General features: G+C 40.5%; 2 protein-coding genes across 3 annotated transcripts; one reads left to right on the forward strand and one right to left on the reverse strand.

The window, feature by feature from the left end:
- Positions 1-107: 107 nt before the first annotated feature.
- stau1 (staufen double-stranded RNA binding protein 1) lies at positions 108-12,240 on the forward strand. Of its 2 annotated transcripts, none has more exons than XM_062049073.1 (15): positions 108-314; positions 4,109-4,378; positions 4,971-5,092; positions 5,171-5,327; positions 5,415-5,571; positions 5,647-5,818; positions 5,889-5,984; positions 6,054-6,266; positions 7,381-7,524; positions 7,590-7,736; positions 7,807-7,882; positions 7,947-8,266; positions 8,335-8,457; positions 8,534-8,613; positions 11,848-12,240. In XM_062049073.1, the coding sequence occupies exons 2-15, from the start codon at positions 4,192-4,194 to the stop codon at positions 11,933-11,935; spliced, it is 2,082 nt and encodes a 693-aa protein (XP_061905057.1). In that variant the 5' UTR covers positions 108-314; positions 4,109-4,191; the 3' UTR covers positions 11,936-12,240. The 2 variants fall into 2 exon arrangements, with proteins under 2 accessions (XP_061905057.1, XP_061905065.1); XM_062049081.1 differs by having other exon boundaries at positions 109-314; positions 5,171-5,315.
- Positions 12,241-16,027: 3,787 nt separating this feature from the next.
- On the reverse strand, positions 16,028-19,788 carry rdh20 (retinol dehydrogenase 20). The gene is made up of 5 exons (XM_062049093.1): positions 19,327-19,788; positions 16,910-17,008; positions 16,684-16,829; positions 16,454-16,585; positions 16,028-16,392 (listed from the first exon to the last, which is right to left on the reverse strand). The coding sequence occupies exons 1-5, from the start codon at positions 19,777-19,779 to the stop codon at positions 16,272-16,274; spliced, it is 951 nt and encodes a 316-aa protein (XP_061905077.1). The 5' UTR covers positions 19,780-19,788; the 3' UTR covers positions 16,028-16,271.
- Between the last annotated feature and the right edge of the window lie 5,135 nt (positions 19,789-24,923).

The following is a 24,923-nucleotide window of genomic DNA, read 5'->3' on the forward strand; positions in this document are numbered from 1 at the left end:
CCACCACCCAGATATATGTCTGACCTGAAACAAACACCTGTCACTAAGCAAAACGCCACATTCATTGCAGGAATAAGGGTATTTTATTTTGGTGGAACTTCCGATTGCACTGACGTCACTTCCGTATGGCTGAATGAAGCTGGGGCCATTCTCTTTAGTGTTTGCCCTGTCCCCCCATCTCTACCTCCCCACACGCCGCATTTTGATTTAAAAACAACATAAATGCAACCTTGAAAGTACCATTCATAAATCCAAACGACACAAAGCCGACGTGTCCTATGGAATAGCTACAAAAACTGACTGAAGGAAAAAAGGTGAGGCTTTGTATTTCTCACAGACTTTTCGAGGCTAACGTAGCAGAGCTAGCAGTTTCATCGTCCGTCCGAGGAGGGAAATGTGGAAAATATTATCTTACTTGCGGGGGGGAAACCATGCCAGCTGCTATAGCCTGTAGGTTGAAAGCTGTAGTTTTTAGAAACGCAATTGTTGCAGTATATTTACTGATGATTGAGGCCGAAGGCAAAGGTCTAAAGTGGATACCAGCGCGGTGCTAGTTAAGCTAGTAGGTGGGCTGTTAGGACAGCAGTAGTCAACCGGCGGCCTGAATTTAGTGCATTTTATGTCTGCTTTTATTAGTATAATCCACGTATTTTCTATTAAATGCATGCAGTTACATATATAGAATCACAGTGTAAACTGCAGTTTTGTGTCTAGCCGGTCCACTCTAAATCATTTAAAAAAGTTAAAGTACCAATGATAGTCACACACACACACTAGGTGTGGTGAGATTATCCTCTGCATTTGACCCATCCTGGGAGGTGAGGGGAGTAGTGAGCAGCAGCGGTGGCCACGCTCGGGAATCATTTTGGTGATTTAACTCCCAATTCCAACCTTTGATGCTGAGTGCCAAGCAGGGAGGCAATGTGTCCCATTTTTATAGTCTTTGGTATGACTCGGCCCGGGGTTTGAACTCACAACCTACCGATCTACTGAGCAGGTTTTAAGTGCAATAGTTTATGTTCTACTGTAAGCAGGACAAATGTGTATGCTCATTTTCTGGACAAAAAAATTGGACTTGTGAACTCATATGTGCACCTCAGCTGAGGAAACAAAGAACAATGTTCTTTGTTTGAATGCAAACCTTCATTGTTGACTCCCAACAGCAATGTTTGAAAATTAATGAATTCCCAATCCTGCATTCAGAGTTTTTCTGGATCTGCCGCCCCCCAAGTCTGGGGATTGTTGGAGGAGTTTTTCCCCTTTCCATTGTTAACCTAGTGCAGACTTTTGACCGGTGCACCCAGAACGGCCCATATCACCCCCCCCTTCTATCCACATTGGCTTCCAGTTAAATTCCACATTGAGTTTAAGATTTTAGTCCTGACATTCCGTGCGTTGCATGATGGGGCCCCTCAGTACATCACTGATTTGCTATGCCCCTACCCCTTAAGGCGCAGCCTCGGTCTTCAGGCCAGGGTCTTCTATAAAGATCCCAAAAACTTGTTTTAAAACCTGTGAAGACCTGGCATTCCAGGTTATAGCTCCCAGACTCTGGAACAAATTGCACAGGTCCCTCCGTGATCTTGACTGTGATGGAACTTTTTGGAAACATTTGAAAACGTATCTTTTTAGTCAAGCTTTTAGTTACCGTAATGCACCTTTTAACTATCATTTTTAATCCACTTTGTATCCTTTTTATGATGTTGCCCCTGTTGTTTTAATTTAATTGATGTTTTACTTCACCAATGTTTTGTACAACAATTGTGATTTTATCTGTGAAAAGCGCTTTATTAATACAATTTACTTACTTACTTACTTACTTGCTCATTTGATGAAGCGTGACGTCCAAATGATCCACACACAGAAATGGTCCAAACCACAAACACCATAAAACTTTGATGCCATCACATGAATGCTGCAAATGTTGAAAACACACAAACATATGCATGAGACAACTACTGCAAGTTAACAAAAACATAGTTGGCCAGTCTTCCAGTTTCCTGTTAGCCCAGGTAACTTCCTGTTGGCCTGGTTAACTTCTGTTTTGCATTTGTCTCATGCAGTTGTTTAGGTGCTTTGTGCTAGGGCTGGGCGATACATTTTTTCATCCCATTAGATCTCGACTAATATCAAGATTCTGTATATTGTGTTTTAACGTGCCAGTTTTGAATCAGCTGTACTAAAAATTACATAAACAAGATATTAGTTTAAATTGTAGGAACATACTGAGTAATTAACAAAACAAATTAAATAAGATGAACCTCTCCGAATAGTCCGGCTTCCTCCCACCTCCATGCACCTGGGGATAGGTTGATTGGCAACACTAAATTGGCCTTAGTGTGTGAATGTGAGTGTGAATGTTGTCAATCTATCTGTGTTGGCCCTGCAATGAGGTGGCAACTAGTCCAGGGTGTACCCCGCCTTCCACCCGAGTGCAGCTGGGACAGGCTCCAGCACACCCTGTGACCCCAAGAGGGACAAGCGGTAGAAAATGGATGGATGGACAAGTAAGTATTTTAGTCAACGGTAAAATAAATCTAAAATAACTCAACTATTTTACAGACCTGGGTGATTGTGCAGTGATTTGTGACCCAAAAATAAACAAATTGAATTTGAAGACTTTTTAAATTGTAAACATTAGCGATTTCAAGTGATGATGCTGCATATGCTGTTAACATCATTGCTGCTTGCAAATGTTCAGCTCTTTAATAAAATATAGAGTTTAGATAAAATATTCAATGTTCAAATATTCGTCTGCTGGTAACGGCTATACTGCTAATGCTACGTGTGCTAGCAGCATTAGCAATGCAGGCTCTGCTCGCAATTTCACACTTTCTGTATAATCACTTAGGCGTTACATTTTCAAATCATTAAACACATTTGTTGTGTTGTACATAGGGATGGGTACCAAATGCTGTACATTTATAGGTACTGACCAAATTCTGCCCGGTATTGAACAATCCTAGCAGACTCAGCAGGACTGCCTGACAATAATGTTACAAATTTTTATGCCGACAAAGCAAGAAGAAGGTGCTCAAAAGTACCTTTAGGGTCCAACTTTCAAAATGCGCTAGCTCGATGCCATAGACAGGCTACAGATGAGAATTAGCTATATGGTGATATCAAACACCTCCAAATCTGTTAATGAAAACTACAACTAAGATTCATGTTACAATCAAATAAGTACAATACTTGCAGCATAAACACTTTGTAAGACTCAACAAAAGACAAGACTGGCACATTTAACTTAATGGCAAAGACTACTTCCTGACTAGAGCAATATACTTGGGACAGACTGAAATGAATGCATACTTGCTAATGATACTCAGAAGTGTAAAAATACCAATTGTAACAATTGGACAAAATGCATGTTAAATTAAAAATGTTTAGTGAACAAGCTAACATTTATTAACACATGAACCCACACAAGATTACTAAAAATTGGTACCGTTTAGTACCAATATCAATTCCGAAGTACCAGGAATCGGTACCGTATCAGCTGAAATGTAGGGTACCATCCCTAGTCGTGCATCATTTGCACATCGGCTTGCTTTCCTCCACATCACTTTGGTGACACACACACACACACGTCAGGCACGATTCAAAATCCTGCCTGACATTTATTTACACGTTTAGCTGCAAGGTTTCTATTTCTGTTTATTTGTGCGGCAACGTACAATAGGAAGTGATGCAGGAAAAGGTAGACTCTGATTGGCCGTTGTCACATTTCTGCCATGTTTGATGGAGCTAATGTATGTTCACAGCTGATCACCTGTAATGTATCACCATTATATAACTGCCCAGCCATAAGTTGTTTTTTTGCCTTTTTTTAGCATTTAAAAAAAAAAAAATCTGTCAGTGTTTATGTGATTGCAGCAAATATAAATTTGCTCTGCAGCATTTTCCCATGTTTTAAGGCATTTTTGTTTTTCAAAAACAACACTCTTAAAAACTCAAACACTCTGTGAGTGTTTTGGCGTGAACGTTGCTGCACTTTTGACCTTTCGGCCATTGATGAGTGTCCTTCTCGACCTGCTCTAAAAATGTATTTGACTTTATCGGTGCATATTTTCCCTCATATTTCACCTTTTGTTATCTTATTTCTCAGCAATCAAGACTTCACTGCCATTGCTACTTTCACGACACAAAGTTGTGATCAAAGCTGTCAGTGATCAGGTCAGAGCGGCGAGAATGTCCCAGCTCCAGTGTCCGGCCAGTCCCATGCCCGCCGCCCCTCCTCCGCTGCAGGTGGGCCAGCCTCAGCCGGGCTACAGCATTCCCTGTGCCACCAGCACACTGGCATCAGAGAGCGCCAGCCAGCCCGTCAGGAGCTCTGCTCTTCCTGCGGGCTCAGCCACGCCCTACAATACCATCACAGGTGTGTTTGCTTGTTCATACATAGGTTCACTATCATTATTATTTTTATTGATCATTGTTCTTGCTGGCTGACATCTGATTAGTTTACTTTTCAAGCAATCCAGTAGAATGCCATTTATTTGTTTTAATAACTGAACAGGCAATGTTTGAAGTCACATTTAAACATCCTCAACTGTCATACTCGGGAAAATCTATATCTATATTTACATTACTGTGATTGAAAATACACTTTTTGGTGTTGATCCAATACCAAGTACAGTACTTGCATAACATTAGCATTGTTGGCTGTAGAACTCAAGTGAAGGACAGCGGCCGCACGTCTAGCGGGCGAGATACGCTAAGGCTAACTAGCTCCGTTTGCTACCTCTCAGTTTGTAGTTTGCACAAAGCACCTAATATGCAGTTCCAATCCCTCGCTCCTGCTTCTGACTATCACAAAGAACTATACAATTCCAGACAGCTCTTCTCTAAATTAGAAATATAGTCAGGTTTTAATCAGTCGAAATCTGGTCACACACCTACTTAAGGTAACAGATGTTAATGAGTGACTTTGGTACAGCCCATGAATGGACGCTCATGCTTTTGTCTTCCAGTATCTAACATGGCAAACCCCAAAGAGAAGACCCCCATGTGTTTGGTGAATGAGTTAGCCCGTTTCAACAAGCTCCAGCCTGAATATAAGCTACTGAGTGAGCAAGGACCAGCTCACTCCAAAGTATGTTTGGGAAAAGCTGTGGGGTTCTCCTTCATCTCAAAGCAGACCTTGTGATGATGTCATCTTCTGATGCATTAGATCTTCTCAGTGAGGCTCACACTGGGAGAGCAGCACTGGGATGCAGAGGGGACCAGCATCAAGAAAGCCCAGCATTCCGCTGCTGAATCTGCCCTGGCTGAGACCGTGCTTCCCAAGCCCACCATAAGGACCCCACGCCACACAGGCAAGAACCCAGGTGGGGGGTCGCCCACCACGCTCCTAATGCTCTCGTTAAGTTGTTGCCGTTGTGTGCTTATCTGTGAACTGCTGTGCTGTCTTCCAGTTGATGGCCTAATGCAAATCATGGAGTTAAACGCATTATGTTCCAAACTTAGTAAAAAGCCTATATATAAACCTTTGGACCCCTACCCGGGGATGAGACCACCAAACATGAATTACAGCGGCCGTATTCCGCCGCCCTATCAGCGCTCTATGCAACAGTAGGTTTGTCCCACCTGCAGCCATTTAATAGTCTCTTGTCAAAAAAGCAAACAAACTTTTGTTTGTTTGTGCAGATACTACTACCCGTTTGCCCCCATGGGACCAATGATGTACCACACGGAACTTTGCATCGGAGGCCAGCAGTTTATAGGGAAAGGACGCACAAGGCAGCTCGCCAAGCAGGACGCCGCCGTCAAAGCCCTAAAAGTGCTGCAGAAGGAGCCAATATTGCAGCAATTACCAGTGGTGAGAAGAGCACAGTCAGCATTCTCGCTGAGTAAATGAACCGCTTTTCATTGGCTTCTCTTTCTGACAGATGAACGGCGAGCCCGAGGAAGAGAACCTCAACAAGTCGGAAATCAGCCAAGTGTTTGAAATTGCACTGAAACGCAACTTAGCTGTAAACTTTGAGGTATTACTGACAAATGTATAGTATGTTTTGTATTTGCTTCCTAAATGGTGACATCTTGGTCCTGTGCAGGTGTTGAAAGAAGACGGTCCCCCGCATCTGAAGAGCTTTGTTGTGCGCGTCACAGTGGGAGAGTTCTCCGGAGAGGGGGAAGGAAAGAGTAAAAAGATTGCCAAGAAGTTGGCAGCTGGTGCCGTGCTGAGGGACTTGAAGAGGCTACCTCATATACCGAGCGTGGAGAAGACGCTGCCACGCATCAAGAAGAAAACTAAATCCATCATAAAGGTACTTCAAACTGCTTGGCATAAATTGATTTGACTGTAAAAGTAGAATCTTGCAGTTCTTTTCACAATGAAACATTAAACAAAAAAGAAAATGGCAGAATGTAGCTCAAGACTGCAGGCCAAACATCTTCACACCAGCCAACTGTAACACAATAAAGTAACTTAACCATACGACAGGAGGAATATCATCAACATAAAGCAGCTGTTTGGGAAAGTACCAATGCTGCAAAAATGTTGCACATTCACAAAGTCATAGTATTATTTTCAATACTTTGTCTTGTATAGTGGAAACATGTCATCTTACAACTACGGAAAGAGCATTGAAATGTCATATTTAACGCCATGGCCTAAAAGACTGCATAAACTAAATTCATCTGAATGTATTGCTTATTCTATATTTTTATATGGAAATTGGAATGTAAATATTTCGCTCTACGCTATATACTAGGGGTGTCCTGATCTGGTATTGATATTGGTCCAATATCAAGTATATTTATATTATTGAACAATGTTGCAGTCTAAAACAGCACATTAGTCAATATAAAAAATTATCAAATAATTATAGTTGCATATTACTTACAGATATAAAGTCTCCAATGCAGAAGCGTATCAAAAAGTATCCAGTAACAAGCATGTCCACATCATACAACTTACTGCGTCATGAGCTTAACGTCATGAAATATTGTGGCCACTAAGTGTTGCCAAGATAAACATTTACCACTCCATTTCAACTTAAAGACATCACAAGTCCATTCCAGAAGTTTAATAATAAGTAGCTTAGTGTTTTCATACCTTACCATTGTTCTCTGTTTGACTAATTTTCACTTTATCCTATAAAAAAATTAAGTATGCATGGTTCTTGCTGATATCATAACGGGTCAATATCGTAATTGAGCAAAATTTTAGGCTCCAATATTGGTATCGTGTCGGAAGTGAAACAGTTTTATGGGGACACTAATGCTTTATACATTAGGCTGTTAAATCATTTCCAATTTTTGCTGCCGCCACCCATTCAGGCAGTATTTTGGTTGGGCCTGAATTACTGTCTCCCCCTCCTGGTTGCAGCCAAGTAGGGCTTTGATCAACACATCATGTACTAATGTCTACTCAAACAGCTGCAGACCAGTCCAGAATACGGCCAGGGAATGAATCCCATCAGCCGTTTGGCTCAGATCCAGCAGGCCAAGAAGGAGAAGGAGCCTGAGTACAGCATGGTGACGGAGAGAGGCCTGCCGCGCCGTCGGGAGTTTGTCATGCAGGTAAGTCAGCCGCAAGGAATGCACACCCCGCCTGACCTCTAAGGTGTGGCTGCTGCTTGTTACAGGTGTCCGTGTGCGGCCAGGCTGCAGAGGGCATGGGGCCTAGCAAGAAGGTGGCCAAAAGGAACGCAGCGGAGAAAATGTTGGAGCTTCTGGGATATAAAGTGCCTCAACCCCAACCTCCCAAACCAGCACTTAAAACTGAAGAGAGGGTAATTGTTTGACCTTTTGGTTTGCTCATAAGCAATAATATGTGACATCTATTGTTTGTACTGTTTGTAGACCCCAGTAAAAAAGCCAGGTGATGGACGCAAAGTGACCTTCTTTGAACCAAGCTCTGTAGAGGACGTCCCACTGGGTGAGAAGCAGTTAGAATGTTGCTCTCTTTTGCTTTAGTAACATCTTCTAATGAAATGGTGAAGGTTCCAAAGAGGAAGAGTTCCGCCTGCCTTACTTGAGCCACCAGCAGCTGCCGGCTGGCATCCTGCCCATGGTGCCCGAGGTGGCTCAAGCGGTCGGCGCCTGCCAAAGCAGCCTAGCTAAGGACTTCAGTCAAGCAACAGCCAACCCCGGCAAGGCCACCGTCACTGCCGCCATTGCCAGAGAGCTGCTGTATGCAGGAACGTCCCAGACTGCTGAGACCATCCTAAAGAATACCAATATCCTGACCCAGCCGCCGCTCGGGCCCCTCACCAGGCCCTCGGAACAACTGGGCTACCTTGCGTCGGTGCAGGGCCTGCAGGTAACATCTGCTGTCATGCTGTGCACTTCTCTTTTGTGTTCAACATTGCCCTCTGTCTCTGCTTGCAGGTGGAATACAAAGATTTCCCCAAAAACAATAAGAACGAGTTTGTTTCGCTGATTAACTGCTCCTCCCAGCCACCCCTCATCAGCCACGGAATGGGAAAAGATGTAGAATCCTGTCATGATACGGTAGGACAAGTAATCCACCTGCAACACTTCAAGTACTGAACGCTATGAAACTGTAAGCATTTCTTTACTTCCTCAGGCTGCGCTGAATATTCTGAAATTGCTCTCTGAGTTGGACCAGCAGTCAAATGAGCGAACAGGAAATGGACCAGCCTCTGGGTAAACTTCAACTCTGCATATCGTTTACCATATTGAGCCCAATATAAGATGGGGGGAAATTCTTGTTCTATATAATTATTGATTTCTCCCCTGGCAAGTTTGAGCTTTTTTGCTTTTTTTCCTGTCACTCACACACACTCACTGGAGAGATGCAGCTGCAACACAAAAAAGTTTTTGGCACGTTAGCGAACAACAGAGGATGTTGCTAATTTTAAAGACATGACCAATCGCAACCAAGTAGACAGGGTCAGGGAGGAAGAGGGATGGAGACCTTTCATTTTCAAACGGATACTGTACCAATTCTCAGTACCGGTACTTTTGTTTGTGTTCATGTGTTAATAAATGTTCATTTGTTTAATAATAATATCTCCTTCTTTATTAAACATTTAACTGCGAGCTGATAACAGTGCTATACAGTTGTTATATTTAGTTTTCCTACCCTTCTGAGTGTCATTTGAAAATATGCATTCATTTCCGTTTTTCCGAGGTGTGTTGCCATAAAGGTGTGTTGCCATAATCAGTGATTATGTTGAGTGTACCAGTATTGTCTTTTGTTGAGTACTACAAAGTGTTTATACTGTAGGTATTGTACTTTCTCCACACCAGCTGTTTGTTTGTAACGTGCATCTTAGTTGTATTTGTCAGTAACACATTTGGAGGTGTTGAAAGCACCCTGTTAAATCACTAATGCTAATCAGTAGCATGTACAGTATATGTCATATTCTATGTAAATTATCATTGAGCTAGCAAGTTTTAAAAATTGGAGCCTTACTTTTGAGTGTTTTCTATCAAGCATGCTTACTTTGTTGGCAATGAAAATTACAACATTACTTAGAGGCATGAATATGCTTGTTTGCCCATAGATATAAGTCGAAAGGTCAACATGCTGTAACAGCCATGCGAAGCAACGTGCCAACCTGGCAGCCATCTTAGCAAGGGTCACTTTGCCATTTAAAGTGTCTGTTTGCGACTTGCTCAAAGTTAGGTTTTAAACTAAAAACACCACTGGCTATCTAATGTTACCATTAGTGGTTTAACAGAACATATATTTTTAAAATGTATATTTTTCACAATTACTAATTCTATTGAATAAAAATTGCACATCGGTCCAAGAAATTTGTCTGGCGTTCATGCTTGTCGCTCAGTGCTGTCTCATACACAGTCGGTCCTTCCTCTGGAGGTGGAAATTGAAGCTCTATTGAGGAGAGACTCACTGCTCCCCTTACCTCCAAGGGGGTGATCAAGGGTGATGGGTCAAATGCGGAGAATAATTTCACCACATCTCGTGTGTGTGTGACAATCATTGGTACGTTAACTTTAACTTAACTCTGCTAGATGTTCCCAGCAGAACCTCACTGTGTTTGAGCCTGCCAGGTCTGACCGTCATCCTCCTGCACCACTGGAGCCAACGGTTGAAAGCGCCGCCCCTCTTTTCACCCGAGTTTTCAAAACATGAGACCGCAAATCTGGTGATACAACCACAAAGTTGATCATGGAACTGCGGCCTAGGGTGTCCTGGTGTCAAGTGCATATATGGACACCCTTGTGTTTGAACGTGGTGTTTGTAATGGATAATCTGTGACAAGCACAAAATTCCAGTAACAAAACACTACTCTGGTTCAGATCTGGGCGGCCATTCCTCCCATTCACGCCTCTCCAGGTTTCACTGTCGATGCCAATGTGAGCGTTGAAGTCCCCCAGCAGAACAAGAGAATCATCTAGGGGATCACTCGCCAGTACTCCCTGTAGGGAATCCAAAAAGGGCGGGTACTCTAAACTACTGTTTGGTGCTTAAGCGCAAAAAACAATCCGGACCTGTCCGCCCATGCAGACGCACAGGGAATCTAATATCTCGTCTACTGGGTTAAACTGCAAGGTACAGACTTTGAGCTGCGGGAACACAAGTTTTGCCACCCTCGCCCGTCACCTCTCGCTGCTTGCAACGCCAGAGTGGAAGACAGTCCAGCCCTTCTCGGGAAGACTGGTTCCAAAGCCTTTGAATCAGCCGGAACTTCTCTACCTCAGGCTTCTTCCCCCCCAGCGAGGTGACGTTCAATGTCCCAAGAGCTAGCTTCTGTTGCAGAGGATTGGACCGCCAGGGGCCCTGCCTTCAGCTGCTGCCCAACTTACATGGTAGAGCGGGGCTCAGATGGTAGAGCGGTTGACCAGAAACTTCAGGGTTCCTGTTTCGAATTCTATTCACTGCTGTTGTGTCCTTGGGCAAGACTATTCACCCACCTTGCTCCCAGTGCCACCCACTGCACCTGAAATGTAGATAATGGGTTTCTCAATGTGAAGTGCTTTGAGTTACTAGAGAAACATTGTTATATTGATATAATTAACTTAATTCACATTGCACCCAATCTCCATGCCTACTCCTATGAGTGGTGAGCCCATTGGGGAGGGGGGACAGGCCCAGCCACCAATACCTTGCCATCGAGCCCTACCTCCAGGGTTTGCTCCAAAAGGGTGCCCCGGTGACCCGCCTCCTAGCGAGGCAAATCTGAGTCCTTGTTTGTATTTTTTTCATAGAGGTCTTCAAGCTACTCTGTCGACTTGTTTGTCTTGGGAGACCTTAGCAGGGGGAATTGAAGCCCCAGACAACATAGCTCCTAGGATCATTGGGACATGCAAACTCCTCTACCACGATAAGGTGGCAGTTTAGAGAGGAGGAAGTAGGAATCTTTCATTATAAATCAAATATTGTCATAGCTCGAGCAAAAAAAACACGTGCTTATGACCTTCTAAATAAATTTTTCAAAATAAGGAGAGCCTTCTATACGTGAAATAATACTATTTAGTCACCTTTTACATTCTTTTATTAAGGGCCGTATAAGGATTTGAAAAATACCCAGGTCAAAATTCTGCAACTTCTGCTTTAACCCTGTTCTCTTTCCGTTCCTCCATCCACAGTTTGTCCGCGTCTATTTGCATTCTTTTGCTCTCTCTCCTCCTGCCAATTGTATTAAAAGAGCACTAAGTAAAATGAATGACATAATGTAATCAACAAAATACAAGCAGTAAAAGAGTAAAAGTAAAATTTAGGATGTACAATTCTATTGCTATTATTGTACTTTGGTATGTTGTTTAATTTGTTAAGTTCCATTATGAAGAAAACCCTCCTGGGAAATTTTTAAAGCAAATCATCTGAGCAGAGAAATGTTTTGTTTCTTTAAGATACAAAACAATAATATTATTATGATTATTATCATTAACCAGACTAATATTCAACAGATGTGCCAAGCAGGAGATGGAGGGCGACCCGCATCTCAAACAGGCTAACTCAAGCACACTGGCCCCGCCCCTGGACGACAGCGTTTAGAGCGTCAGGTTGGCTTGACTGAAAACTTCAAGACACTGTTCTTTGTTGCTTTTAAAATGGCCGCTGTACGCACCATCACGTACATCGTTATTCACACTTAAACAAGATCGATGGAACACTGACTTCCCTCTTTTGATGTTGTTTAATTGTACACGTGATTCTTCTGTAGCTGCATCCTAGCCACAGTTTGAGGCTTTTACTTGGCAGGAAAGGAAGTGAAGCGATGAACTGTGAATTATGTTTGCTCTGAGTCGTCTTGTTTTTAAGTATTTTGTGTGCTATTAAATCAATCAGTGATGACCTTATCCCTGTCTAGCATGCAGCTGCTCAACTCCTGCTTTCATTTAACGACGACACGTTACCGACATGACTGGGAGGAGTGTGTTACTGACTTGTGTGTGACTGTCACTTACGTTTGTGTGTAACTTTGTGTTACGGACGTGTGTGGTAACCGTGTTACTTACGCGTATGTGACTTTCACTTACCTTTGTGTGTTACTGACAAGAGTGTGACTGTGTGCGACTTACGTGTGTTGTAACTGGGAGGAGTGTGTTACTGATGTGTGTAACTGTGTTACACGTGTGTGTGTGTGTTACTGACATGTGTTTGTCACTGTGTGTTGACTGACGTGTCCGGTAGGGTTGCCAGCCGCCCCTTGGAAAAACTTAATCCTGCCGTATTTAGAAACACAAGTATTTGTTCAGTATTGAGCTGTCAAAGGACGCACTTTGTCCTATATTTTTTTTTCCGTAAAAATGAAACATTGTCTGTAAAATATCAGTACCTTCTTTCGGCTGACAATAGTTTCACAACAGCACAACAGTCTGCTTCAGGCTAAGCCAGTGGATGCCAGTGTGACTGATGGCTTACCAAACTCAATGCTGCTTGAAAATTCATGTCATCTATTCTTTTTGCCTTGGCTGCTGTCACTGTCTCACAGGGCAGCAGCTAGCTAGCTAGAATTATCTTCCTAGATTTTGGTAATCAGACTTCAAATTTTACTTTTTACCACAAGGACATTTTTTCTTTAAAAAAAATAAAGGAACAATTGGGGAAATTCAAAGATCGTAGAGCTACGCCTATCACAATAATGAAGTACATGCTAACAATAGTAATTTAACAACGCTGCTCTTTTGTTGTTAGGATAACAATGTCTTGTTCTCAAAACACTGGTTGTATATCTAAGTTGTTGAACATAAACATGATGTGTCCAGCTTTATGATAGTGACACTACAGGAGTATTAACAGGTAACTGGTAATACGGTAACTCTTTAAAGCGTCAAATATTTGCTTCATAAGTCTAAGTGTTCAATTCTGACATTATGCTTTTATTTAATTGTATTGCATATAGACAATAACCACACTGAGTGGAGATCGCCTTCATAAATAAAGCACAATTAAAATGTTGCCAGTTTTTGCCTTTTTTTTGTCAAAAGTTCCCATAGTAATGAACGTTGGAGTCCTGCTCTATCATAAAGCTGCACACTGAATTTATACTGTTTTGAGTTGAGCCGGACAGACTTCTGTTAAAGAGACATGCTTGTTTTTATTCTGTTAAGTTAAGCGGGAACTATTTCTATTTTAGACATAAAAAAATATTGTATTCTGTTAATTTAGTTATTTTCTACAACAAATTAACTATTGAACAATTTGTTTCCCATGTATTCGTATCAATCCCTAACCTGCACATCTAATTACATTCTGCCTGCAGTCACATAGTATAAAAGCGTGTGTAGATTGTCAGTCATCAGGTCATGTGTAATTCTCAAAGGGTGAATGGATGCAACTCTGAAACATATTTAATGTGTTCAGTTGCCCCTATTCAACCTTTATGGATATACAAACTCCTTTCTCACAAATAAAAAGGGCCAAAAGAACTTAGGTCGACCAGCCCCGTAAGATGTCCCTTTTTTTTCCAGGTAGTTGGCAGCCCTTTGTGTGTGTAACTGACATGTGTGTATCTGTGTGTTACTGACAAGTGGAGGGATGGGAATTAGTAAGAGTTTTCCACTTCCGATTCCACTTGCAATTCTGCTTTCAATTCTGATTCGGTTCTTAATCGGTTCTTTTATCGATTCCTTATTGGAAAAAAGATGGATTAAGATCAATTTTGTTTAGTGTAGAGGTAACATGACCTTACAAAGCCAAACGGTGAGGTCTTAAGAGGCACATTATCATACATACAGTACATGAAAAAACTTTTTTGAAAATATAAGAAATAAATATTCTTCTGTATAATTTGATAAAATAAAACATGGAAATTACACAAGAATGTAATTTAGTAACATGTGATATTAACTAATTACATGCAAAGTGAAAAACGTCGAGCCTTTGTTATAATTTTGATGATTATGGCTTACAATTTCTGAAAACCTCGAATTGAAAATCTCAGAATATATGTGGTTTCAAAAACTAAGCCATGATCATCAAAATGATAATAAAGGCTTGACAAATCTCACTTTGCATGTAATGAGTCAATATCACATATGTGTGTAACATTTGAAGTAGAATTGCTCACTTTAATGGACTTTTACAAGATATTCTAATTTCTGAATGGGAATGATTGGGAAAATCTGGTGGGAGGAAAACATGCAATTTTCCTCTGAGTACAATTGGACATTCACCTACCAAAAATTAGGAGTGTCTACTGTGGCAATTGTGGGTGCAAACTTTTTACCACAAACTTAGTCACTGCTCTGTGACATTCGTCTAGCGGTAGACATGAACTGGAGCTAGTACCGCTCGCCGCAGAGCCAATCACAATCTGCTTCTTTGTCATGCTCATGTAAATCAGAAAGCACTCGTTTCAATTTAACAAATAATAGCGCTAACATGATAGGCGTTGTTAGTACCTGTTGTATTCAGATGGCGTGCTAGCGTTACTGCTTCTGGGATGAGATCGGTGCGGTTAAAAAACGCAACATTAATTTTATAGTTGGAGCATGCGGTGTTCAAATGTTTCAGCATATTGCTCGTATGTCATTCTCTTAATGAAGAACCAGCTTTGCTATTATTACATGGAGCGTTGTTCCAATAGTTTGTTGTAAATTATAGCCAAACTTTGGAGTGTGTCCACGGCCTAGTCACCATGTTGCTGTCTGATGTCTCCACGCTTGTTGCGTAATAATGCCGTTCCCGCCCACAGGATTCCTTCAGAGAATTGTTTGAAAAAATGGCAAGCGATTCCACGGAATTGATACACTGGAAATCAGTTCTGAACAAGAACTAGTTTTTGATTCCCATCCCTAGACGTGTGTGTAACTGTTACATGTGTAGTTTAACTGAGTGTGGTACTGACATTTGGGTGGTAACTGTTTTTGACGTGTGTGGTAACTGTGTGTTACTGACGTGTGTGTTACTGACACGTGTTGTAACTGTTACGTGTGTGTGACTGTATGTTGATGACGTGTGTTACTTACATGTGTGTAACTGTGTGTTACTGACACGTGAGTTGTTTCACCTTTCTTCCTTCATGTCGGCCTCTTGTCTTGGACTGATCCTCGTGGTAATTAAACCTGCGTGCTGTACAAACCAACACGTGTGGTATGTCATTTTTTTCTAAGCAGCATGTTTCATTCTTTATGTCAAGTCCAACACTCTTGATTTTTGTAAAAGTATATGAAGATAGTTGAAGTAGCAGAAGTCAAAGGTCAGGTAATGGTAAACTGCTTTTTTACTCTAAAATTGATGACTTTTTTTAATCAAATAGCAGAATCATTGAATGTTCTGAACTCATGTTTCAAAGCATGTGTATGTGAATGTAACATACGGTATATAACTGTTGTCTTGATGGTCTTTTTCCATTGGCCAGCAAGTAGTTAAGAATGGGACAACAGCGCCTCTGCTGGTTTCTGCAAAGTAGTGGACATTATCAAATATTGATTCTAAACAACTCCCAACAAGAACCTGATTGATTTTCTTTGTGTTGTAACAAGAAGGCAAAAACCAGGCAAGGTACGACATATATATATATATGTCATATATTTCATGTACACACAGTACATTTCTGGATGGCTACTGCTTGCTTTTTGAACATTCGCCTCCCTAAAATCAGTTTATGATCTAAAGTTAGTTTTTACTATAGAAGGCATTGTAAAATTGTGAGGACACATTGAGTTGAATTAATTTCAGTGGGCAAAGTTGTTTCACAATAACAGTTTTTAAAGGTGTAAACTGCGTCACAGAACCAATGTAACTTGTGTCTTGAAGTATTAATGTATTCATTTCTACCTAACATGCTTGCAATTAACTTCCCATCCTCTTAGCAGTGTTTGTAAATAAATGTCTGGGCAACATTTAAGTGATCTGTTTTTTGAATGAAATGTCTTCCGTTCTTTTATGCGAGCAAGTTTCCACCGTTTGACATCAGTTTCTTCCTGGCATCAATGAAGGGATACATGCACTTGTCCGACCCCATGAAACGATACGTAACCACGTTGGATTCCCATGGCAATAACCTGGAAGAGAACAGTTGCTATGAGCATCATTCTGTGACTAAAAGCAGGTTGCTGGACGTACGCTCTGCAGAGGAATGGTAGATATGTGAGGCGCGGGATGCACACGAGTGGCTGGTCGATCAGGATGGCGTTCATGGCTTGTTCCACGCAGTACTGAGGCTCCAGAGGGGGCAGGATGAGCTCCACCTCCTCCCTGGTACACCAAGTCATTTGTTAACTTCAAAACCATTCCTGTCAGGCTACGTTGTGGTCATCTATTCCCACATATTTCTAGTTCTTTGGCCGACATGCCTTATCTTGCAGCCTTCAAACATGCCCGTGTCCACGATGTAAGGACACACCAGCGTCGTCTTAACGCCCTCCAACTCCTCAGCCAGCAGCTCGTGAGCCAGAGACTCGTGAAAACCCACAGCAGCAAACTTACTGGCACAGTAGTCCTGGCTCACACACACAACACACATCAATGAACAAAAATGGTCATTCTTACACATTGCTAACTTTTGCAGTGCTGCATCACCTCCACACAAGCTGTGCTGAAAAGGCCAAGCACGCTGGCGATGGTCACAACGTGGCCGTGATTCTGGGCCTTCATCTGAGGCAGGAAGGCCTTCACTGTCTGGTATACAAACACACACACACACACACTCCTACTTAGGCCACCTTTGGGGTCATGTGACAAAACACCACTTTTTGAGTGTTTGTTATGCAACCAGGAGAGTTGACACTACAGTCAAAATGTGTATTATGTTGTAACATAAATTTCCACTTTTTTCCACCAGTGTGCAAAATTGCACACACATTGGAGTTTGGGACTGGGGTACGCACTCTCAAAATCTAAAAACAGTCACTTTTAGGGACCTGGGCGATCGTTTAAGCATGAAGAATATCGAGGGTCAAATGGGACAAAAAATAAATACATACATCTTTAAATAATTACCAAAATGCGTCAAATTAGGACATAAATAAATCCTATGTCATGAATTAATTCAAACAATATTTTTTTATTTAAATAATTAATTCACAATGATTTAATCCACTTATTAAATTTTTTCATGTTTTAACAACTTTTTTTTAGATGTAATAATTACAAATTATTTCACACTAAGAAAATTAGTAAATTACTGATTTCATCCATGGTGTGCCACGCCTTCCGCCTGAATGCATCTGAGATAGGCTCCAGCACCCCTCGCGACCCCAATAGGGATATGCGGTAGAAAATGGATGGATGGATGGATTATTGTATGATACAATCAATTACTTCATGGTTTAACATGAATTTGTTCTGTCAAAGTCCGCCATCAAAGTTAGTGGGCAGGGCTAGCAGGAGTATAATCCAGTCATTGCTTTTGAAGTTTGAAACATGGTGGTTAAGGAGAATATACTTTTATACTTCTTGGGGAGTTGCTGGTTGATATTTTATATCTGTGTAGTATGTAGAAGAAAGACCTGCTGACTCAGAGCATGTAGAATTTAGAGTAATTTATTACAGTCGTCGGCATTATATACCCAGTTTTAGACCAAGATATCCACAAGTACTCCTGCTCTTCTCTGGAGGAAGTTCCACAGACAAGTGGAAGTGCTGAGTAACCAATCAGTTGTTTGGACCTGCCCACAATATCTGAGTTTGACAGATATTTAAATTAAATACATCATGAAATAATTTAAACATGACATAATTAATTAAATAGTTAAATATAATTTTACAATCAATTCATTAAAACAGCTATTTATCTAATTCTAATTTGAAATAATTAATGACACATTTAATTCAATATTTAAAAATGTATTTATTTCATTCTGTCCCATTTGACCCTCCACAATAGAATATGATTCTGATTTTATTACGATTGGAAAGCTGAAAAAAAGGTGTATACAGAAAAATGTCTATGATTTTCACTAATCATGCACGCACGCACAAACACACACACACACACAAACACACGTAAGTCGCATTCGACAGTTACTTAACCGATGTTGCTGGACGTGGAGGAAGCTTTTGTCTTAGTGGGATTGAAAGCGACGCGGTGAAGGGGATAAAAGTAGCATTTTTTAGCAACAATAATTCTTTGTGTCAGCAGCAGATGATGAAAAGGTATTTAGTCACGCGTGTGCCTTGGAAAACATTCAATATAGGCGACATTTGAAAGGAAAAGTAGTATTAGAAGTATGCAGTAAGCATCACCTTGTCAACAATAGATTACCGACTGTAGTTTTTATGGTTGGACCAGCCTGAACCCCTGTCATTTTGTGTTAGCTGTAACATTACTTTTAAATTATAGTTACTTTTCTATTTTGTTTATCAGTTTTAACCAACATGGCCCAAAAATACTGAAAAGTACTGTAAAAAATAAGTATTGTTGGGTTATGTTGTTATTTTAGTGCTACTATTACACATTGATAGTTAAAGTCAAACAATGTATTTCTTAAAAATATTTATCACAAATATCCTTTCAATATATCATGTAAATGTAACATAACATTTACGTTTTTATTTATATCGATTAATTAAAATGTTATTGTACATTAAAATTCAAATATTTAAAGATATGTCTATTTATTTTAGAGTGGAATAAAACATGTTTTTGCAAATGATCACTATTGGTAATCTATCCTGTATATGTACTTATCAACTATACAGTATATTATTATTTACACAAAAAGAAGCCTGGATATTTCAAATACTACATGTTTAAAATGTAATATACAGGGTGTCCCCAAAACATTTACAACATTTCTGTTATATTTAAATTTAAATTTATAATAGAAATACGATGAATAAATTATAAATTTTACATGGACTGCATATTGAATAATATTTGCAATGCATATTTTGAATAACTACATATTTGTACAGTTTTTCTCAAATAATTGATGTGGCATTAAAAGAGTACTATATATGTTATTTTGCAACAGGATTGAAGTGAGAAGACCAACCCAGAAAAGTGCGTGACAGTTGACTCTCAAAGTCCTCTCGATGAGCTCATCAGGACAGTCCAACACGTTACGTCCAGCCACCACTCCAGCGTTGTTGATCAACACGGTGACATCTCGACCCAACTCCTTCCTTAGCAGGTCGGCATGGCGATACACGTCCTCCCTCTTGGTCACATCCACCGTGTAGGCGTGCACGTCGCCGCCCATACCACGCACCAGCTCGGCTGTTCGCTCGTTGGACGTGGCGTCAATGTCCCAGAGCACCACCTCGGCGCCTCGCTTACTAAACTCCTGGGCGAAGAGGCGACCGAGGCCGCCTCCCGATCCGGTGATCAGCACCAGCTCGCCTTCGATAGACTTGATGCGCGGGCGGAGGACGGCCCGCAGGCTGTTGCGCAGAATGAAGTAGATGACGTCCAGCAGCATCATCTGGAGGTCCATGAAGAAGATCATAATGGCTGCTAAATGGTGAGGAGATCACACGTTTGTTAGGCTCGCTGCCTCCTTCGCTGCTTTTTAAACTCTCTCGCAGATTAGAGGAAATACTTTGAGCTGCGCTAAGCTGCCAGTTGGAACACAAACACTCTTTATGTGCACCTGAGAAATATACACAATCTTCAACTTAAATGTGCTTTCGAGTAGTCTGTGTACAGCTTGTGTAGGTGAACAAGCATTATTGTAAACACAAGACAATTGTCAAGCGTGGTAGTGGTAGTAGCGTCATGGTGTGCATGAGTGCTGCCTGCACTGGGTAGCTGTGGTTCATTGATGAATTCCAACATTAGGAGTCCAAACACACCTTCAACAGAAAGTGTCTTACTGAGGAAAAGGAAGTTGAAGGTGCCCACCATACATGAATAATGACGAGACGCTTCACGATATTTTAATATTCAAAGCCCTTTTCTGCTAACCTGACTCTTGCCAGATCCTTGTAGTTCGCTGAGCTCCACACAAGGATCTGGGCTCGAGGGCATTGCAAACTCCTTCAAGATAGCAAAAAATAATGAACCAATCAGGATCGCCGGGCGGGATTTCATAAATGTGACGTAGCGCCGAAGCAACTGTTTGATTCAAACAACAATGGCGGCACGCAGGGAGGAGTCGTGTGCTGGCGTTGATTCTGCTATTGCAACTGTTTTGCGACATCGATCGTCTACTGTCATTGCTGCGTTGTTTCAGTAAAAGTTATCTAACTTTTCGCTCTGTCGTTATCCAATATGTCGGCTGTTCTGTTTTGGATTTCCCAGCGTCGCTCTCATCAGCGTCACCGGTTGATTTCCATGTGAGTGGTTGAAGTAGCACGTCATTCAAGATAACGGACAAGTGATTTATCCAATCACATACAATGACTTTTTTTTACAAGGCCCCGCCTTCTGAAATACATCTCCTATTGAGAAGTCCAAGATCCTTGTGTGGAGCTCAGCGAACTATAAGGATCTGGCGAGAGTCAGGTTACTTTTCACTGATGAAAATGTAAAAATGTTTTTAAACCGTTCCATCTCAGGTCAGTTGTCTCAGGAAGGTATGCAAATGTATGTATTGATTATGTGTTATGTTGTTTACATAATTTGAACAATTTATTTCCCATGGATTTGTTATATTACAAAATATGCATCTAATTAAATTCAAGTTTGATTAAATTAATTTTTAAATTAATTTTGATTAATTTTTTTGTGTGGATGTGTGCATGTATGAAGGGTCTGGGTGAGCAAAGTATAATTGTCAAATGTGATTTTACCGGAAAATTCAATAAAATATATTTGAAAAAAAAAAAAAAAAGTATGTATGAGACACAAGCTGAATGTCTCAATAGGTTGCTTGTATTTTACAGATTATGTTTTTTTTACTGTAAAGCTGTGTGGTATTGAACACACCAAGAAGGCTGCTTATGGGAGGATCAAGTGCTTGAAACACTAACCCCTTGTTTCCTGTACACTTTTAGCTTGTTAGTCCAACTCTTTCATGCTTAACTGTTTCATGTCATTAATATTTCATCTTATCCTCTTGTTTCTTATTTGGGTAATCATATCACATCAAATGACAATGTCCGTAATTGGCTATAAAAACATAGTTTAATATAACTGTATATATATTATATATATATATATATATACACTACCGTTCAAAAGTTTGGGGTCACCCAAACAATTTTGTGGAATAGCCTTCATTTCTAAGAACAAGAATAGACTATCGAGTTTCAGATAAAAGTTCTCTTTTTCTGGCCATTTTGAGCGTTTAATTGACCCCACAAATGTGATGCTCCAGAATCTCAATCTGCTCAAAGGAAGGTCAGTTTTGTAGCTTCTGTAACGAGCTAAACTGTTTTCAGATGTGTGAACATGATTGCACAAGGGTTTTCTAATCATCAATTAGCCTTCTGAGCCAATGAGCAAACACATTGTACCATTAGAACACTGGAGTGATAGTTTCTGGAAATGGGCCTCTATACACCTATGTAGATATTGCACCAAAAACCAGACATTTGCAGCTAGAATAGTCATTTACCACATTAGCAATGTATAGAGTGTATTTCTTTAAAGTTAAGACTAGTTTAAAGTTATCTTCATTGAAAAGTACAGTGCTTTTCCTTAAAAAATAAGGACATTTCAATGTGACCCCAAACTTTTGAACGGGTGACTGCTAGTCTTCCTGGGGTCCATATAGAAGCATACAAAATTAAAATACAAAGAATACATGCATTACCAGACATTATACAATGGAAAAATACAACATAAGATAAAAAGCCAGTTAAAACCAGTATTAAAAATTCACGTCATGTGGGCAGCTGCAATAGGTGTATCTTCAAAGCTGTCTTGAATGACAATTTACTTTGTGAGAGATTAATGTGAGATGACAACCCATTCCAGAATGATGTACATCTATACAAGACTGTATGTTTGAGGAAATTGGTCCTGGGAGCAGGAATAATAATAATAATAATAATGGATTAGATTTATATAGCGCTTTTCTAGACACTCAAAGCGCTTCACAGAGAAGTGAGAACCCATCATTCATATTTACAACTCATTCATTCATCATTCATTCTCCGGTGTGAGCGGCACCGGGGGCAAGGGTGAAGTGTCCTGCCCAAGGACACAACGGCAGCGATTTTGGATGGTAAGAGGCGGGGAGCGAACCTGCAACCCTCAGGTTTCTGGCACGGTTGCTCTACCCACTACGCCATACCGCCCCGAAGTGTCAAATAGCCATTGCTGGCATTCCTAGTAATAATAATAATAATAATAATGAATTGCATTTGTTACGCACTTTACATTTGTTAAAATCTCAAAGTGCTACAAAGTATTAAAAATAAAAATAGAAAGTAAGAATATATAATAAAAAATTAAAATAGAAATGAATCATGACACACACTAGATAAAACAGAAACATAGATAAAGTAGAAATAAGAGCCTGAAAGCACTGGATAAAAAAACAGATAAGCAAGCAGTGCATTTAAAAACAAGAAGGCAGAGAAATTAGATAAAAGCTGTGCTAAAAAGGTGGGTTTTTAGTCCCTTCTTAAAATGGTCGACCGACTGTGGTGCTCTAAGATTGTCGGGGAGAGCGTTCCAAAGTTCGGGAGCGGTCGAGCAGAAAGCCCGGCGGCCCATAGATTGTAACTTTGTCCTGATGGGTTTGAGGAGGTTAGTGTTTGAGGAGCGGAGGCTGCGGGTAGGGGGTTGAGGGGAAACTAGGTCCTTGAGGTAGGAGGGGGCGTTGCCGTAGATGCATTGGTGAGTGAGCAGGTTGATCTTAAATTGGGTCCGGGATGCAATAGGGAGCCAGTGGAGTGATTTGAGGATAGGTGTGATATGATCCTAGTGCCATGAATATGTGTGTTAGTTGATTTTAAAAACTGTTTGTAAAAGTAATCTGGTGATTGATCTAAAATGATAGTTCTAAAGAACATAAGGAGACTACAATGAATCTTTTGTTCAATAGACAACCAGGACAGGCGTGAATGCATATATGAAATATTAGTGCGCAAAGAACATTTAAGTAGCAGTCTAGCCGCTCTGTTCTGTACAAGTTGCAGTTTGTTCAGGTCAGACTTAGTCGTAGCGGACCATATTATAGGACAGTAATGAAGATGACAGAAAACCAAGGACTGTATCACTTGAGCCATTGTTGAGGATGTCAAGAAGGTGGAGCACTTCCTGACCATGGCTAAACCTCTTCCCATTTTCATTGAAATACCATCATCGGACCATGACAGTTGACTGTCTAATAGCACACCAAGCAGTTTTGCTTTTTTGACCTGCTCAATAGGTATGTCTGACATTGAAATATGAAGCTGTGGGTCATCAACAAGCATATGCCTGGATCCAAAAAGAATGCTTTTTGTTTTGTCAATATTCACAACAAGTTTACTATCATTTACCCAGCGTGACACTCTCTCCAGGTCCTGATTTAAGTTATTTTGTAGGTCATTTAAGGTAGAGGCAGTACTGTATAGAGTTGTGTCATCTGCATACATAACCATATTGGTGTTTGTTGTAACACAGGGAAGATCATTAGTAAAAATAATAAAAAGTAAAGGACCTAAGCAGCTTCCTTGAGGCACGCCGCAATAATTGTACTTGCGTTCAGATAGGCTACCATTAAAACACACTCTCTGTGATCTTCCTGATAGATAGCTCAACATCCAAGACAGTGACATACTATTAAAACTATATTTTCTCAGTTTGGAGATCATTATGTTGTGATCTATGACATCGAATGCTGCACTAAAGTCAATCAGGACAGTACCAACCATCTTCTTGACATCCATTTGTGACAGCCAGTCATCAGTCAGCTGAGCTAGAGCAGTAGATGTTGAGTGACCTTGCCTATAAGCATGCTGGGAACACAACATCAGTTTGTTGTAGGTAAAGTAATCTTGAATTTGTTTGAAAACAACTTTTTCCATCAATTTACTAAGAACAGGAAGTATGCTTATTGGTCTACTGTTTTTACCAGTAAAATCTTTTGTCCTTGGGTAGAGGGATGACCTTGGCCTCCTTCCAAACCCCAGGACAGACTCCATATCTTAATGACTTATTAAATATATGACAAATCGGAGTTGATACATGGCATGCCGCAATTCTTAACAATTTGCCATCTAGCATGTCCGTCCCAGCAGGTTTATCAGATGGCAGTGATAACAATTTCTCAATATCAGAACTACTAACTGGTACAAAATCGAACCTGCAGTTTTTACCCTTCATTATATGATTTTCAATTAATGTGCATGAGGAGGAGCCATCAGAAGGCGTCATATTCACTCTCAGATTTTCCACCTTGTTTCTGAAGTAATTATTAAAATATGTGGCAATTTCCTTTGGCTTAGTCAGGTAAGCTCCATCAACTTCTATATACAAATTTGTTTTACATGATGCTGATCTTCCCATTATTTGATTTAAAATTTTCCACAATTGTTTACCATCATGTCTAAAGTCATAGATCTTTGTCTGATAATATACCTTTTTATTACTTCTATTTATTTTAGTTACACGATTTCTTAATTTACGATAGATCATCGCATCAGAAAGTAGACCAGAAGAGTCCGCCAACTTTTTAGCCTGGTTACGTTGCTTCATAAGTGCTTTGAGCTCATT

Source organism: Entelurus aequoreus, linkage group LG01, assembly GCF_033978785.1.
Source record: "Entelurus aequoreus isolate RoL-2023_Sb linkage group LG01, RoL_Eaeq_v1.1, whole genome shotgun sequence".
Lineage (NCBI taxonomy): Eukaryota > Metazoa > Chordata > Actinopteri > Syngnathiformes > Syngnathidae > Entelurus > Entelurus aequoreus.